Genomic DNA, 17,293 nt, shown 5'->3' with positions numbered 1-17,293 from the left:
TGGTCACGCAAACAAATCGCATTCACCTTAAGAGTAGAAAATAATCGTGACTTTACCGAAAGAGCCAAGAATATGGAAAATAATCGATTCTAACATCCAGGAATGTGTTGCATGTATCATCATAATAATACAAAAAATGATTTTAATTGACAAATCGATTAAGCATTACAAGACGATTATTGTCAATTGACACCCTGGACAAACGAGATGTCCCATCTCAAGATGATAATATTCCTGCTGAAATATCTAAACATAAAACGACGACACGTGGGACAGACCGGGACACACACAACCTAGGATTACTGGTAGTTGACAAGAGAAGAGCCGTTTGGTATTCATGCTGTTCCCAGTAAACATGCAACGTTGGTTCAACGTTGGTTCAACGTTGGTTGCCGTTGGTTGACGTTGGTTGACGTTGGTTGACGTTGGTTGACGTTGAACCGTTGGGTGACGTTGGACCATTGGTTGACGTTGAATGACGTTGGATGACATTGGTTGGCGTTGGTTGACGTTAGTTGACGTTGAATGACGTTGGATGACATTGGTTGGCGTTGGTTGACGTTAGTTGACGTTGGATGACGTTGGTTGACATTGGTTGACGTTAGTTGACGTTGGATGATGTTGGTTGGCGTTGGGTTATGTTGGTTGACGTTGGACCGTTGGTTGCACGTTTACTGGGTTGCTGCTGTGCGCTACGACCCACAATGATTACGCCTCTCGTTGTTTACCAACAATCTTAGAATATTGATCTTTTTTTTCTATTCCTCGCGCGCTGCACGCGCCGCCCATCTTCATTAACGCGGTTGCGAACCGTCGGCGCAACGTTGCACCAAACGTTCAATGGTCACTGGGGGTTCCGTGTGGCTCGATCTGCGGCGAGTTGTGTTGACGACGGTTCTGGCAACTCCCCCCACTCCCACGCCACCCTGGGGTTACAGCAACATCAAGGCGATTGGCTGCCGTTCCTCAAGGAGCTTTGTGCAATTCAAATATACAAATCTCAATCCTCGGCCACGCAACAAACACGTGGGGGCTGGCGGATGGGAGAGGATGGGAGCGGGGGGCAACAGTGGTCGCGCTCTGCTATCAGAATTCGCCCTCCGAGTCGCATTCAACTTTTGAGTCTCCCACTGGCCGTCCGCGCGACGTCGGTTGTCTGGGGGCGCCATCCGAGCTTCGCTCCCATCCTTGCTCGCCACTTCCTTTCCCGGCGACTTAGTCGCCTGCGACAGGGTCCTCGCAACTCGTCGTTTGAAGGCGACGATGTCGAACGCGGATGCGCGTGCGACTTTTGTCCGGGGACAAATCGGAGGAGCTCGTTTCCCCGCGGTCGGCTTGCAGGCGACTTGCCCCGAAGCCTCGGGAGCGGTCGAGTAATAAAGTTGCACCGCACTCGCGCGTGTCCCCCACCGGGATACGATACCCCGACGGGCCACCCTCGACGTCGATTCGGGCGACCGCGGCTAACGTCAGTGGCGATATCTGAACCGAGTCCTGGTCCTGGCGTGGCGGGGTCCGCCGAAACGTCGGCAGTGTGGGGTGGGGGGGGGGGTGGGGAGACAAAGGCGGCCCGGGCAATGCAATGCGCTGCTTGCGTCCGTGGCCACACGAAACCCGTCGTGCAAAGTCATTTCTGTTGCTGTTTAATAGGCGCTCGCCATAACAGCGATTGCTCCCAAAGGGTCTCTGTATGGCTATACCGGGGAGAGTGGGAGGGTTGGGGAATCGTTGTGCAGTCGTGACTTGATGTTGACTGTGAATCATTCATCACGTCATTCACTCCTGAAACGAGTCGTCGTACGATATCCATCGCTTCTCATCGGCATCGCAGCAGCGTTTGCATATATTCTAAAGTGCATTTCGTCGTTCCTTGTTTTGGCGAATGGCGTAAATAACAACATCAACGGCATTAGCATGACCTACCATTGACAATTATAACGTGAGTGAGGGCGAGATTCCACGTAACCTGCCCCCCCCCCCCCCCCCAAGTCCTTCACTTCAAATAGCAAGCGACTTCACGTGGAGTTACAGGATTGCCGACACCGAGGGCTCCAGCAACCTTACAGGAAGAGACGTGCCACTATCCACATTATTCTCCAGATTTAAACAAAACGTCGCTTCTGGAACGTAAGACGCCCATCACTTCCAAACAAAACTTGTGCCCGGCATCGATAAAGCTCAACGACACCTGGTCTCAAAACACACTCACTCATGTCACTCGACCACGCGCACCTTTCGGATTATAAGCACGCGTCTTCATATTTTTTTATCGCTTTAAAATAAACTGGGGGGGGGGTGGGTGGGGGAAGTGCGTCGTATAATCCCCGCCTCAGACTACGGAAACTCGTTCACAACCCCTCAAAACGTGGCCTTACTGCCGTGCAGGAGGCACCAAGGCCTCGCGACAAAAGGTAGAAGGAGGGTCGATGAATTAGGGGTCACTTTGGGAGCAGGGTAAGATTCGCTCATGGACGTTAGGGCGAGCCCTCGTTTGACGCGGTTAATGCGTGTCTGAAAAAGGGGCCTGCGTTAGGTGAAAATCGCGCTGAAGCGAAAACAATTTCCCCATAAATAACGCAACGATAAAGTATGGCGAGATTCTATATACGCGCTGCTACGTTACTTTATCGTTCCGTGCCCTGTATCGCTCCGCTCAGCCGTGCAGCGGTCGATTACTAAGTAGTTAGTAATCGACCGCTCAAAAACCGCGTTGTAACGGGGGTGGTGCATATTACGCATTATGACGGGCTCGTTCTACGTTGTGTGAAAAGTGTTCCCCGATGAAAGAACCGCGTTATAGCGAAAATCGCGTTGTGTGAGCACACGTTAAGCGAGAACTTGCCGTGTACGGTTTATTATCTCGTTTCTATTATCGGTCACTCATTTTGGTTCGTGTCGTCATATTGTCTCGTTTAAAATGTATTTTGTGTGTGCTCCGTCTCATTTCTATGACCTAATAGCTCCCATGTTTCAGTGCCGTTTGTTCCACTGGCCGATGGGCAAGAACATTAACATATCATTTTGCATAAAACGTTAACGCTCGGCTGCCACGCGCACGGCGACTGGATGCGTGCATCGTGATGGGAATAAGCTAATGATCCATGTCAATCGATTTTGAACAGTCCACTGCACATGTTTACCTCGCTCTGTGTCGGTAGTAGTAGATGCGTTAAAAAAGGGGGGCTCACAAAGCGAAACCGCACGAGGAGACAGCTCCCTGCCGGGTAGCGCAAACAGTACACACAATACACATCAATATTGTCCCACGTCCAACCGCACAGCGGCGTGTAGAGTGAATTCAAACCGCACGGAGCGAATTATGGGTAGAAAAAGGTTCGCTGCATATACAGCGCAAAATCTGGCAAACCGATCCCACAGAGAGCGAGGGCAACTTGTAATTGAGATGAGCAATGCGCTGCTTGCCGACTGCCAACACCCTCATTAAGATTGAGGGTGTGGGGGGCTAATTAACGTGGCTGAGCAAGAAGCCATTTGACGTAAGCGAGACACAAGCGATATACGTTAATTAGGAAAGCGATAGATTTTTAAATTGGAAATAGATTGAGAGGTTGGAGGAGTGGTGGCGCAGTGGTTAGCGCACGAACGCGCCTATGGAGTATTACCGCTTCAGCACTCCACAGCGATGGCGGTTGCTGTTGTTGTTTGGAAAGCGAATTCACAACCGAGTTTACCAATTGGATGCTGTGGACGTTTTTTTTCGCTGGGAAGTCACAACCAGCTTCGTCAGGCAGTGGCCAGAAGCGTGGAAATGTCCTCCTCCAGTCTTGGGCCTGCGATGTCAGCAACGCTGCGCACGTGACACTGCGCGCGTGTGCACCGCTGCCGACGCAACAACAGCAACAGCAGCAACAGCAGTAACTGCAGTAGCAGTAAGAGCAGTAAGAGCATCACCAAATGATTGCGTCAATCCGTAGCTCGCCCGAGCGAGCCTGCGTGTGAGTGGGGGGGTGAGCATCGACCGTGAGCAGTGAAGCCACTTTCAGATGGGGGGAGGGGGCTGGTGGAGCGGGGAGTTCGAGGCTGCCAGTGAGACACAGTTCGTCTGAAACGCGCTTTTACAAAAACAAGATCCGACGATCCCCCATCCGCACCCCCCCCCCCCCCCCCACCGTTCCTCGTTTAAAACGCCTAAGCGCGCGCAAATCATCCAAACGGCTTTTACAGTCATCGTAATATAAAGTGTATTTCTTGGTCAATCAACCAGCTCCCACCTTCGTCCAGCAAAATATATATACACACAACAGATTCCTTCTGAGAAGAAGAAAAAGCCACACACCTCCAGAGACCCTCTTAACATTTAAATCCAATGCCTAAAATTCCGTTTCCAGTGTCTTTGACTAAACCCTCAGGGGGTGTAAACGATACAGATGCAGTATTGATTGTTGGTGGGGTTTTTTTTTTACTTTTTGGAACAGCGGTCGGATTCGGTTTGTGGCCCCCAACGCTATAGTCGCAGAGCAAAATAAAATAAAAACCCTCGTAATAACTTTTCGATTAACGGCTCAACGAACAACTCGTATTGCAACGGCAAACGATATGCGATTTTTTTAAACGTTTAATTATTAACCCCCCCCTCCCCCCTGTAATATGTACGTATGTGTATATATTTGTACGTTAGTATGCTGAACTTCCTTCGCGCCGTACATCGCCACCAACCGTGCTAAATCGGAAGTCTCCGGGTTTTGACCATGTTGCCAATAAAGTCTCGATTCTTTCAAAGGGGAGGCATTGCGACGTCTGCTCTGCCAAAGCATAATTAAAGCGGGATTGGAATGGCTTCAAAACAAACACAAAACAAGCACACCGCGCGCAAACGTTTCCAACCATCTGAGATGACGGGAGTCGTGATGACCCCTGGTTAATACAGATCTACGATCAAATGAATGGCAAAAGGCTCGAACCAGCGGCAGTCCGGTACACTTCTTTAAGAGGGTCAGCCGTCGATATTCCAACCTTCTCCAGCGCAACAGGATAATGATGGCTTTCAAGGGGAAACGTGCTTGCGCGTTATGTGGCCTGTCTGGAAGAAACGAAGGTCTTGTGAATACGCAGAGCTGATGTGTGTGTGTGTAGAACTTCCTTTGCACCGTACGTAGTCAACCGTGCTAATCGGATCCTACGCGGCTACGGAAATGTCACTGCGCGGTGGACGTCGCCTCGAATTTAAAACTGGCCGTAACGGAAAGCTACGAGGGACTGGGAAACGCAGCTCTCTTGCTTGTAGAAGAGGTGCGATCGTTTCACGCGAAAACTAACGTTGTTTGCGAGAGACATCGAGACAGCTCCCTCTGGTCCATCTCCTGTCACGGAGGCGATTCAGAGAGGCAACACAACTTTTGAGCTTAACATTGGAGAACCTCAGACCCGCGATGCTGACAAACGCGAGAAAAGCTTTTGCGGGGCGATTTCCGTGCTTTATAAAGGAAAACACAACTTTGTAAAAAAAAATTATGTTGAAACCCCTTGAATGCCGATAATCTCGGCCCTCAACGTTTCAGCATTTACAGGAGTGGACCGAACCGAAGTGGAATTGGCCGATGTGCCGGAAAGAGACACGTGGGGGTTCTAAATACAGAGGCTTGGTGACCTAACTCGAAAATAAAGAAAGCCACAAATCTACCCTGGCACTGTCAATATCGATGGACTGAAATTATTGATATTCAAAATTGGAATTCTTTACCGGATGCCTTTAGCAACGTGAAGAGATAATATGCTTCTGCCATTCCATCCAACTTCGGCCCTACTGACTCGTGCAAGCACCTCCGGATCAGCACGGTGTGGCTACGTAGGGTGCGAAAGAAGTTTCAACGTACGTGCGTACGCGTTTTATCAAATATGGTTTTCATGAAAAAAAGTCGAACCGAGAAGCAAAACCGAAACCATGAATGTCTACAGTTCCGCTCGAAAATGCAAAACGACAGCCCAACGCTCCGAACGTAAAAAATAAAGTTGAACACTTTTTTTACGAGATAACTTAACATGCTTGTGTAATTCAACATCCCGTGTCATTGATGCGAACTCACTTTAGCTGTGTATTTGCTAAAAAAATATTGACAAGTCTGAAACGTATTCGTATACTTAAGATTAGTTCCTTCGATTCTAAATATAAATGTCCCGTTTCATTGATATTAACCTCACATTAAACAGTGTATTTGTTTGCAACGATGCAATTGTTGTCTCTGTATGCTTACTGTATCTGACAGGTGGAAGCGGATGGCATGTAACGTCCTCCAGAGAGAGAGAGAGAAGGTTCGGGAGTGAGACGGGCAGAAAGATAGTGGTCCAAACACACACACGAGCGCGCGCATAAAGTGTGAGGATAGAGAATACGGAAACACGTTTACGAGCATCCTGCAGTGAACATGTGCCGCATGCCAAACTGTTGTGCGTGTGCCGTTCTTTAAATAGGGGTTACAAAAAGGATTGTTGTTCCTTATATATTATGGAGCGCCTCCATTCACCGCAGTGCATTGGCGGCTCTAGAAATATTGGGGGGTGGGGGTTTTGTTTCCGAATTCGATTTTTTGTTGTTATCTTCTCGTTATGATTGGTTGCTGACCGCCCCGCTTTGGGGGGGGGATGTGGTGGATGCACTGCGTCACGCCAAATCCATTGCATGCAACGACACACACACACGCGCACGCACGCACGCGCACACACGCACACGCACACACACACATGCACGCAGTGATTAATTTCAGCAGAGAAAGATTGGTCGGGAACACCGTTCCGGAAATTATTTTGGCACACGCCGCATAAACCTCACAACGCTGTAATTTGTTGTCCTAATTCGTATACACCTTTTTTCGTGGGATTATCGGCAAGCAAGGTGCCACAGTATCGGATTATTCCGGATAGGCGTACCTTGTACTCTAGTTGTAGTGCCTTATATCGATAATCCCTACTCTCAAGCCAGCCTAAGAGACAGCGTTCCGGAAAGTATTGATTGAGGAATTAAGCGCTGGCTATATGAACCTCATCGCGGGATCCCCGGGTTCCCGTAAGCCCCCGTCTCTCGCATAAACATTATATTATAATGTAAACAAAAACGTTGCTCTTTTTCACCAATGGGTTTGAAGGATGATGGCAAGTGTTAACTTGTTAAACTATGTCTTTAAAACTAAAAACTACTTACCTGCAGTACCTCTATTTAAATACACTATCGAACAAATAATTTACACCCCTCTGTCAATATATCGTGTTTCTCAGTTGTGGATTTGTGAACACACTTTGTAAACAGTACATAAAATAGTACGTGTTTTCAATGCGCTGTTCATATTGTAACAAACATTTATACCAATGTTACTCTACAGAGTAGTGGGTCGCCGCTCCTCTTATCCGCATTGATACGAGTGGTATGTGGGGACTATGGCTTAACCGCAAAAAAAACCCTTTCTGCACAGATGCATACGGACAAGAGAAATATTATCAAACAGGAGGAATTAACGGTGCAACGCATCTCATCTGTTAAATATTTGCAGGTAATAGGATTGTCATCGATTGATCCTGGCTGCAGACATTGGTATGTCACAAATAATAATGAAGATAAGAGAGCAGTTTCACTGTATTATTATGCATACCGTTATAACAAATAAAGGAATTAAGTCGTGTCGGCAGTTTGAACGGCTTTGGATAAGACTCAGGATCCTGCCCATACCCGAGCATGGAGCGCATTCGCTTGTTCAGCTCTTCTGCGCATTTGTCCTCGCTGCTTTTGCGCTTAGACGACGTGACAACGGAACGATCCACGCCAGGTGGGGTCTCGGCCTTTATCTGCGCGGTGGGACGGAGTCGCCAAAAATAAATTAATTAATTACGATTTTGACTTCCGTTTATTGGGGACCCCGGGGTCCCGCCATAAGGTTCGTATACGAATTGAAAGAGAGACATTGATCCTTACACACACACACACACCCCCACACTTCAACACACACTGCGATTCTCCGCGGAGTGTCATAACTTATTTACCAGTTGCCCAAGACGAGGCCGGTAGCTTTGGAGACAACAACAAAAGTTTTTGCGTTCCCAAAACAACTCAATGGGGGGGGGGGGGGGTGGGGGGCCTGAACCAGGCATCGTTAATCCCCCAAAACATCTCAAATCGCAAGACCCCAGGAGTTCCGATTGTGTCCACTCCTCCCCTCGGCTCCCCCTCCCCCCCCCCTCCAAAACTCGAGGTGGATTCTCCTCGCTTCTCCACCCTCGGTCGTCTCCCCTCCTAGGCGCCTACGACGGCTCGGGGAGGGACGGGCGTTGCGGCCGAGACGAGGGGCGGAGGTTCGATACCAGTCCCAGTTCCTCTTCGCTGCCGCGGCAGTGGCGGCGACGGAGGAGGTGGAGGCGGCGCGGGGGGAGGGGGCCTCCGTGTCACCGTCACCTCGCTGCCTTCTTGATGTAGATCTGGCCAGGGGTGAGGGTGGATGAAGGTGGGATAGGGGAGAGGGAGGTGAGGAGGGTGGTACGAGTGGCAGATACAATGGAGGGGGGAGGTGAGAAATCGATCGCTGCCCACTTGATATATTGCACGTGTGCATCCTATGTCTAACCAGGAGATGAAGTAAACCCGTCGAGGCTCGTGAAACAACATTGGCTCTCTTGCAAGGGGCGACTTGGGTTACATCGATCATATATACACACACACACACAATTATGAATGTAGGGCTCCCTAATTAAAAAAAAACTAGAAAGTTCGGGACTGCACGGCCTCTATCAATCCACTGCTGGATGAAGCCCTTCCCATGGCCGTGACCGGGAATCGAACTCGGGTCACCGGCTAGGAAGCGCAATGCACGAGCCACTGCTCCACCCAGCTCCCCTGTGACCACACCACTCTCTACCCCCCCCCCCCCCCCCCACCATTCGTTTGACATCCCGAGGCACGGATTTTTTTTGCTTGCCATGGGCATCCCGTGACAGTGGGGGGGGGGGGGAGGGTGGTGGGGGGGGGTGAAGAGGAAGATGCGGGGGGGGGGGGCGGCGGAGGGGGGAGAGTGGAGGGAGCATCAGGAATAGGGGGGGAGGTGGGGGGGGGGGTGTTGTAGGAGGTGGGAGGAAAGAAGGCAGCTCGGATCCCCAGGGGGGCCCCCTCATTGGAGACGCGGGTTTATTTATGGAGGGAATTATCCCGTCCCGCAGAGCAAATCAAAATACCAGACAGGCTTCGGCAGTCGACGCCTCGGATGTCACGTTTAGTTGGGTGCGTTGCGTGCGAGGAATTGTGTGCGCGTACGTGTGGGGAGCGGTGTCACAGCGGTTAGCACGCCGCGCTCCGAACGCGGCGCCTCGAGTTCGAGTCCCGCTCACTGCCAAACACCCGCGATGATTATTCTCAACCCGTCCTGGGCCTCCCCTAGGTCGACTTAGCCTAAAATTAAGTACAGTACCATGCGTGAAAAGCTTCGACGGAATATTTTTTTTTTGTTGTGGGTGGTGATGGGGTCATTGTCCAAATTCGGCAAATTTTTTTTTATAATCCAAATTGGAATAACCCAGAGCAATAACTGCCCCCCCCTCTGCATAACCTTGCGCCACACGAAGGACAGCTTTCCCACAAGAAGGGACCCCCCCCCCAAACCCCAGGCTACATATACAACTAAAGTTGGGCATCGGGAGACGCACCCGATACGCAACGCCGCAGCCTCCTCGCTCCTCCGTGCGATTGGTGACGACGCGGCCGGTTACTGCACCGCATTTGAAGAGAGCCGGGCGACCAGAGTTCAATTTGCGGGCCGTGAATAAACATCTGCGGCCAAGGATATCGGATCTCCCGAGCAAAAAAAAAAAACGGAAGGCCGTTATTGTAATTTATTAATAAGAGAGGAGAGGAAGTGGGTGAGAGTACGGGTGGGTGGGAGGGGGGGGAGCAGTGGTGGGTGGGACGAGGGAGAGAGAGAGGGGCGTGATATTTGCAGGATCTGATCCATGTTGACTCTCCAGCGAGGTCCCCGAGATCTTCGGATCTCCTTCTTCCAAGGACGCCGAGGTCAAAGCTCTGCTCCTGCAGTGATCGGGCTAAAGTACTCAACTACTAAAACTATTCTTGTAAATTATTATGCCAGGTAAGGCCCACTGAGCTACAGAGATCTTTTTCACGAATGATGGCTCAACGAAGAGGCTTGTCATCGAGTGGACGTTCATAGCGGCCAAATTCTGTGCACGACAGTGGCTGTTGCCATTGTACAGCCTCCAGGCTTTGGAACAACGCTTTGCCTTTAGGTAAAAAGACAATCGCAGTTATTTAAGTCCGTCTTGAAAACTCAACCCCTTAAAAATGACCTTACCCCCCATCCCCCCATCCCCCCGCCCCCCGCCTAGTTCTGCCTGTTTACCCTCTGCAGGTTCAGTTAATTTCCCAGCTTTCTATACACGGCGGTGACGCATAGGGACCTACGGGGAAAAAAAGCGCCGCTTTACAAATGTAAAATCATCGTAATTATTATTATTATTACTACTCCCGACGTTTTCTATTTCTCGGTGTTGAAAGGCTGAGGGAGGCTCGTAGAGACCAGGGCTACTGGCGGCACCTCGCTGAGGATGACCCAGACGGGCGAGTCGGTGATGATGGAGAGACGCAGAGCCGTGATGGGGCCCAGACCCTGCTCCACCTCTCCCTCGGCGGCGCCATTGACGAACGCTCCTGCGTCATCGCAATCATCGTCATCATTGTTAGCATCGTCGTCGTCATCGTCATCATCGTGTCAGTGTTGTTGTCGTCATCGTCGTCAGCGTCAATAGCAGCAACATTAATAGGAGCACAACCAGCACCATTCGTCGTCATCATCGCCACCCACATCATTCACATCTGTTCATCATCGTCGTCGTCAATGTCATCACCATTGTAATTCTCACCGTCGTCACCACCATAATCACAATCAGTCATCATCAAATCATCATCAGCTGCAGCAGCCATTATCTATCCATTCTGGATGAAGGCCTTTCCCTACACCCTTATATATCATTAATGTACAGCGTTGTAAAATGCAATTAACGTGAGTGACGATGTTATAATTATTATCATCAAACACTGAGAAGAGGATTGTGTACCGGATTGAACGAGCATTCTGTATCGTATGGGACTCGAGTATTATTATCAGATAGCACTCGACATCCCCAGCTATAAAAAACGACCCAGAATCGGCAACTCAAGTCAACGTCGGGTACCGACGAATCGGCGGATCGTGGTCGGCTCTGGACAGACGGCACGATGTGGGGGAGTCGAGCAAGATTCAAGGTGCGCGCGACTGCCTCACCGACGCGGAAGAAGCCGTCCTCCGTCCGCAAGTACTTGGACGAGCGATCCTTGGTGTCTTGAAGCGTCTCTTTGCCCGAGTCGGGACTCTACGTGGCGTGGACACAGAGACACATGGAGCAAAGACACGTGCACACAGACGCGAACGCAAAACACGCACGCTGATGACGTGCGGACACAGGGACACTGACATGTGTGTGTGACCGTGGACACACACACAGACACACATGTGTGCGTTGTGTGTGACCGTGGACACACATAAACACAGACACACATGTGTGCCTGTGTGAACGTGGACACACACAGACACACATGTGTGCGTTGTGTGTGAACGTGGACACACACAGACATGGACAAGTCTATTCATACGCAGAGATCCGCACACACATGGACAAATTATCGCACACAGATGTGTAGGCAAAGATAAATATACCTGGTGTAGCTTTTCGCAGACTGTCGGGGCAAATGCTGTTAGCGAGCACCTATGAAGGCCGGCATGGCACATGAGGACCTGGGTGTCCAACACCACGCCCGGCCGTGGTGTTGGCCTGGTGTGCTTACACACCACACCAGGCCGAGTTAACGTACGGGAGGCGTAGGACCGATTCAAATATTCGCCACCGTCACTTTATCACGAGCAGGATTCAAGCTCTGTATCCAAGCTTGAAAGCCACATGATGGCTTAAGGTGCGGCCCAGTCAATTTCTGTCGCCGCCGCTGCTGCCGCTAAAGCCTACGCTGAACGTGCGATGTTGTTGTCAGTGGTTCGCGCTTCGCCCCGACGGTTTGGGCCAGGGCCTCCGCGGTCCCGTTCCGGGCATCCCTCCAATGTTTACCCCAACAATCCCAAGTACGGCGTCAAGCGCCCCCCCCCCCCCACCCCGACCCTGCTTAGCTTTGCCGCGACATCTCACGAGATGGGGGGGGGGGAGAGGGGCCCCCGTCGTGTGCCACTCACCAGGGAGGGCAGCACCTCCACGCTCGTGTTGAACAGCTTGTCGCCCGGGTGCTCGATGTTCCCGCTACGGAACAGGTACCTGCGATGCACAGGTGACGGGGGGGGTGGGGGGAGAGTGAGACGCCGCGAGAGTTCATGCACCGGGTGGTGTGGGGGGTGGTGTGGGGTGGGGGGTGGAATACCAACGGCCCCGCGTCTGACGGAGCAAAAAAGGGCGACACAATACGACCACGTCACACCGACCATTCGTGACGAGCCCGCTTCCACTGGCTGCCAATTGAACCAAGGGTTAATTACACGCTGTGTACATTCGTGCACACGGGAAGAGAAGTTGTGAAGGGTGCGGGTATTCGCGTGTTTGACACGTTGATTGGCGACGCTGCTGCTGCTGTTGCTGCTGCTGTTGCTGCTGCTGCTGTTGAACGCAAACAAAGCCGACCTAACCTGTCGTCACTAACACCGTGGGCCTTCAAAAGGGAAAAAAAGGCGCATGACCGGTGACGTTTCAGATGATCATTTTGCCTGCCTGGTCTCTCTTTGTGCTGTGAAGGGCCATTTGCCCGAAACGTCGCCCATTGTACATTTGAATCATGTTTAAGGCCGCGGTAAACAGTTCGATGCGTTTTGTGCGCCTCCGAGATTTGCGCGCCAGTGCGGCACATTCCCACCCGCTCGTGGGGGGGGGACGCGAGCCCCTCGCATCCCTCCCACACACACTCACTCACGTACAGACACAACCATTCATTCCCCTCGCATCCCTCCCACACACACTCACGTACAGACACAACCATTCATTCCCCCCCCCCCCCGTTGTACCCTTCAGCAGGCCGTCAGGGGCGGGCGAGCGCTGACACGCACGCACACCACACACACACCACACACACTACACACACACATCACACACACACACACACCACCACACACAAACACACCACCACACACAAACACACTACCACACCACACACACACACCACACACACACACCACACACACACCACACACACACACCACCACACCACACACACACCACACACACACACACCACACACCACCACACCACACTACACACACCACCACACCACACTACACACACCACCACACCACACACCACCACACCACACTACACACACCACCACACCACACACACCACCACACCACACACCACCACACCACACACACCACCACACCACACACCACCACACCACACTACACACACCACCACACCACACACACTACACACCACCACACCACACACACTACACACACACACTACCACACCACACACACACCACACACACACACTACACACCACACACACTACACACCACACACACTACACACACCACCACACACTACACACACCACCACACACCACCACACCACCACACCACACACACACTACCACACCACACACCCCACACACACTCCACACACACACCACACCACACACACACTACACACACCACACACACCACCACACACACACTACACACACCACACACACCACCACACACACACTACACACACCACACACACACACTAGACACACCACCACACACACCACACACACCACACCACACACACACCACACACACACCACCACACCACCACACCACACACACACCACCACACCACACCACACACACCACACACACCACCACACCACCACACCACACACACTACCACACCACCACACCACACTACACACACACACTACCACACCACCCACACACTACCACACCACCCACACACTACCACACCACCACACACTACACACACCACCACACACACACACTACCACACACACACACCACCACACCACACACACACTACCACACCACCACACCACACACACACTACCACACCACCACACCACACACACACACACTACCACACACACACACACTACACACACCACCACACACACACACTACCACACACACACACTACCACACACACACACCACCACACCACACACACACTACCACACCACCACACCACACACACTACCACACCACACACCCCACACACACACCACACACACACCCCACACACACACCACCACACCACACACACACACCACCACACCACACACACACACCACACACACACACCACACCACACACACCCAAGGACAGACGGAGGCCGCGCGCAGCCCATGTACCAGCTGCTTCCACCGAACAATGTGCCCTGGGGGCACACGAGAGCACACGCGAACACACAGGCGAGAGCACACAGGCGAGTGCGTGCGGCCGCCAGGTTAACCCTGCGCAGACGTCACTGCCCAATGTGCAGGATGCGAGATGGGGACCCCCCGGGGGGAAGGGCGAGGGGGGCTAGGGGAGGAGAGGGTGGGGGGGGGGATTGGGCGGCAGGGTGGTTGAGAGGCAACTACCCAGATGGAGCGAGGTCCTAGAGAGAGAGGTGGGGAAAGGAAGGGGGAAGGAAGGAAGCGGGGGAGGGAATGAAGAGGTGGGATGAGGAGGTGGGGAGAGGGAGAGAGGAGGGGAGAGAATAAGGAGGCGGGAAGAGGTACGTGTATGGCTCTGTATGCACATGCCGTGAGTGTATTGTTGGATAGCGGCTGTGGTCGAGAGGTGGAGGAGTGTGAGGCTAAAGCCGGGAGAGAGGAGTTCCCTGTAAGCGGCTCCTCTATCGAGGTGTCCAACACAACGGAGCAAGGATTTGTGGGGACGTCACCGGCGGATGTCCTACGGGGTGACCAGTCCCTGCCGTGAGAATGTGGAATTGCCACCTCTGGCTCAGGGGCTGTAAGCCAGGAACCGAGACGCGCCGCCTCAATGCTCGTTAGAGCGGAGAATCAGGGTGACCGCCTTTGGAGGCAGGCATTAAGTCGCCGCCTCCCTCGGTTATTGGAGCCGACAACGACGCCGTAGCCGGTTCATTAAAATAGCAAGAAACGTCGCGCAAAACAACAACAACAAGCACAAACAGGGCTGAGAGTAAAAAGGGAGCCGTCCCTCACCGCAGCGGGAATTGAACCGGGACCCCCCGATCCTCCGTGTCACCCCCTGACCCCTCGCGTGAGACGGGGGACCTCTGTGTGCGCCGTAGCAATATCCTGCCGCGGGCCGACCTCCCACGGCCGGGATGAGTCTCAAAATGAAATATTTGCGTTTGGTATATTTCAGAAGGGGGGCAGGGGAAGCGGTGGCACAGTGGTTAGCGCCACCTCGCCACTGCGTGAACACAATCAGTGTGCCCGGGTTTGACTGCAGGCCACGGCTAACAACATCAGCGGCGAGTGGTTTCCAACGGTCCTGGGGACCACTGCCACCGCCACCGTGCCGCCTACATCAACGTGCACCGACCACCGTGGTGAAGTATGGTCAAAAAACAACGACCCACGGAGGAGTGGATTGACACAAAAGGATTTAAAAATACGTTCCAGTTCCCCAGCACGTGGAGTCAAACCATTGTTAGCTGTGCCGAACGGCATGCCGGGGCTCACCGTGAGGCGTCACGGGGGTCACCGCGAGGCGTCACGGGGGTCACCGCGAGGCGTCACGGGGGTCACCGTGAGATTGAGAGAGACATTGACTCTCGCAAAAGGGGTGATGAGGGTGTGGTGAGAGGGGTGGTTGTTGAGGTGGTCAGGGTGGTGAGGGGTAATTGTTGGGTTGGTGAGGGGTAATTGATGCCGGTGGTGAGGGGTGGTTGTTAGGGGTGGTGAGGGGTGGTTGTTGGGGGTTGTGAGGGGTGGTTGTTGAGGTGGTGAGGGGTAATTGTTGGGTTGGTGAGGGGTGGTTGTTGGGGGTGGTGAGGGGTGGTTGTTGAGGTGGTGAGGGGTAATTGTTGGGTTGGTGAGGGGTGGTTGTTGGGGGTGGTGAGGGGTAATTGTTGGGTTGGTGAGGGGTGGTTGTTGGGGGTGGTGAGGGAGGATTGGAGAGAGGGAGAAAGTGAAGGGAGAGAAGTTCCACCGGTGTAGTTGCGTCCCAAGAGTGGAGCTGCGAAGTGCGTGTTTGTGTTGCGTTACCGTGAGTAATTGAGGGAGTTAATGGGGTGTTAATGAAGTGATGCTCAACCACACGCCTCCTAATGGAGAGGTTAGGGCGGTGGAAGGCTCTCTCTTTATTCATTAAATAAAGTTTTTAGCTCCGAGAAAAAGAAAATATTCTGCCGCTGATGCTGATGAAGCAGTTAATGATGGCACTGCTGACGCTACAACCATTGCTGTTGATTAAACTGACGATGATGCTGCTCCTGTTGCTACGTTTTCAGCTACTGTTGCTGATTAAAAAATAACAATGTTGCGACCGCTGCTGCTACCGATAACGACGCCACGGATGGCGTTGCCGATGCTAACGGTAACAACAGTGACAGTGTTTTACTGATGGTCGGGATAAAACTGGATTTGTGATGACGATTTACAATGATCACGATAACGATGATGGCAAACACACACACGCACCTCTCAACAAAATCTCTCTCCTGCCCCAACCCCCCCGTACTCTCGAGAGAAACCTCATTAAGACCACAATAAATAGTGGTTTGTGCAATTAAGCCCGCAAGCTCAGCCGTGATCCCGCAACGCGCATGCCACAATTAGCCGCTCGCAGGTAGACGGGCGGCCGCTGGTCTACGGCCCTGCACAGTCCAGCGCTGATCAGCATCACACTCCTCCTCCACACCTTCTCTCTCCTACCTACAATACAACATATACATTCCACGTGCCCATGTCTATGAGACAAAGTGGTGCTATATTTTATCGACCCCGAGGGAGGGGGGTTGGATGATGGGCCGAGTCAACTCCCCTCCGGTGCAGGCTTTGAACTCGCGACCTTTCCACTCCGTGAATCCCTCGCTCTGCCGCTGAGCATTGTGGGTAACAGCCAATAATGAACAAAGAAATCCGCTCGGTGTGTCCTCACTACTCCGCTCGGTGTCCTCCCGTACCTCCAATTAGCACGGTGGGTTACGTATGATGCGAAGGAATTTAAACATACATGCCACGACACCACCGCTTATAACAACAACCCCACTCTATGACTCGACCACTATCGTCTCACGTGCAATTTCATAATTGCTTGTAAAGCGCCTTGGAA

At 52.3% G+C, this 17,293-nt stretch overlaps 1 protein-coding gene across 1 annotated transcript in view; it reads right to left on the bottom strand.

Annotated features, from left to right (window-relative positions):
• Positions 1 to 103: 103 nt before the first annotated feature.
• The window catches only part of LOC116943638 (alpha-1,3-mannosyl-glycoprotein 4-beta-N-acetylglucosaminyltransferase B-like), a 125,808-nt gene continuing 108,618 nt past the window's right edge, over positions 104 to 17,293 (bottom strand). The window contains exons 12-15 of the mRNA XM_032956666.2: positions 12,228 to 12,306; positions 11,271 to 11,358; positions 10,545 to 10,657; positions 104 to 8,421 (exon numbers count right to left, since the gene is read on the bottom strand). Of these exons, the coding sequence (XP_032812557.1) occupies positions 8,395 to 8,421; positions 10,545 to 10,657; positions 11,271 to 11,358; positions 12,228 to 12,306 (307 nt within the window). The 3' untranslated portion in view covers positions 104 to 8,394. The remainder of the gene's footprint in view (positions 8,422 to 10,544; positions 10,658 to 11,270; positions 11,359 to 12,227; positions 12,307 to 17,293) is intronic.

This window comes from Petromyzon marinus, chromosome 18 (genome assembly GCF_048934315.1).
Source record: "Petromyzon marinus isolate PM22_M1 ecotype Great Lakes invasive population chromosome 18, UKy_Petmar_22M1.pri1.0, whole genome shotgun sequence".
In the NCBI taxonomy this organism is placed as follows: domain Eukaryota; kingdom Metazoa; phylum Chordata; class Hyperoartia; order Petromyzontiformes; family Petromyzontidae; genus Petromyzon; species Petromyzon marinus.
The sequence above is the reverse complement of the archived record's forward strand: the minus strand, read 5'-3'. Positions and strand labels throughout refer to the sequence as shown.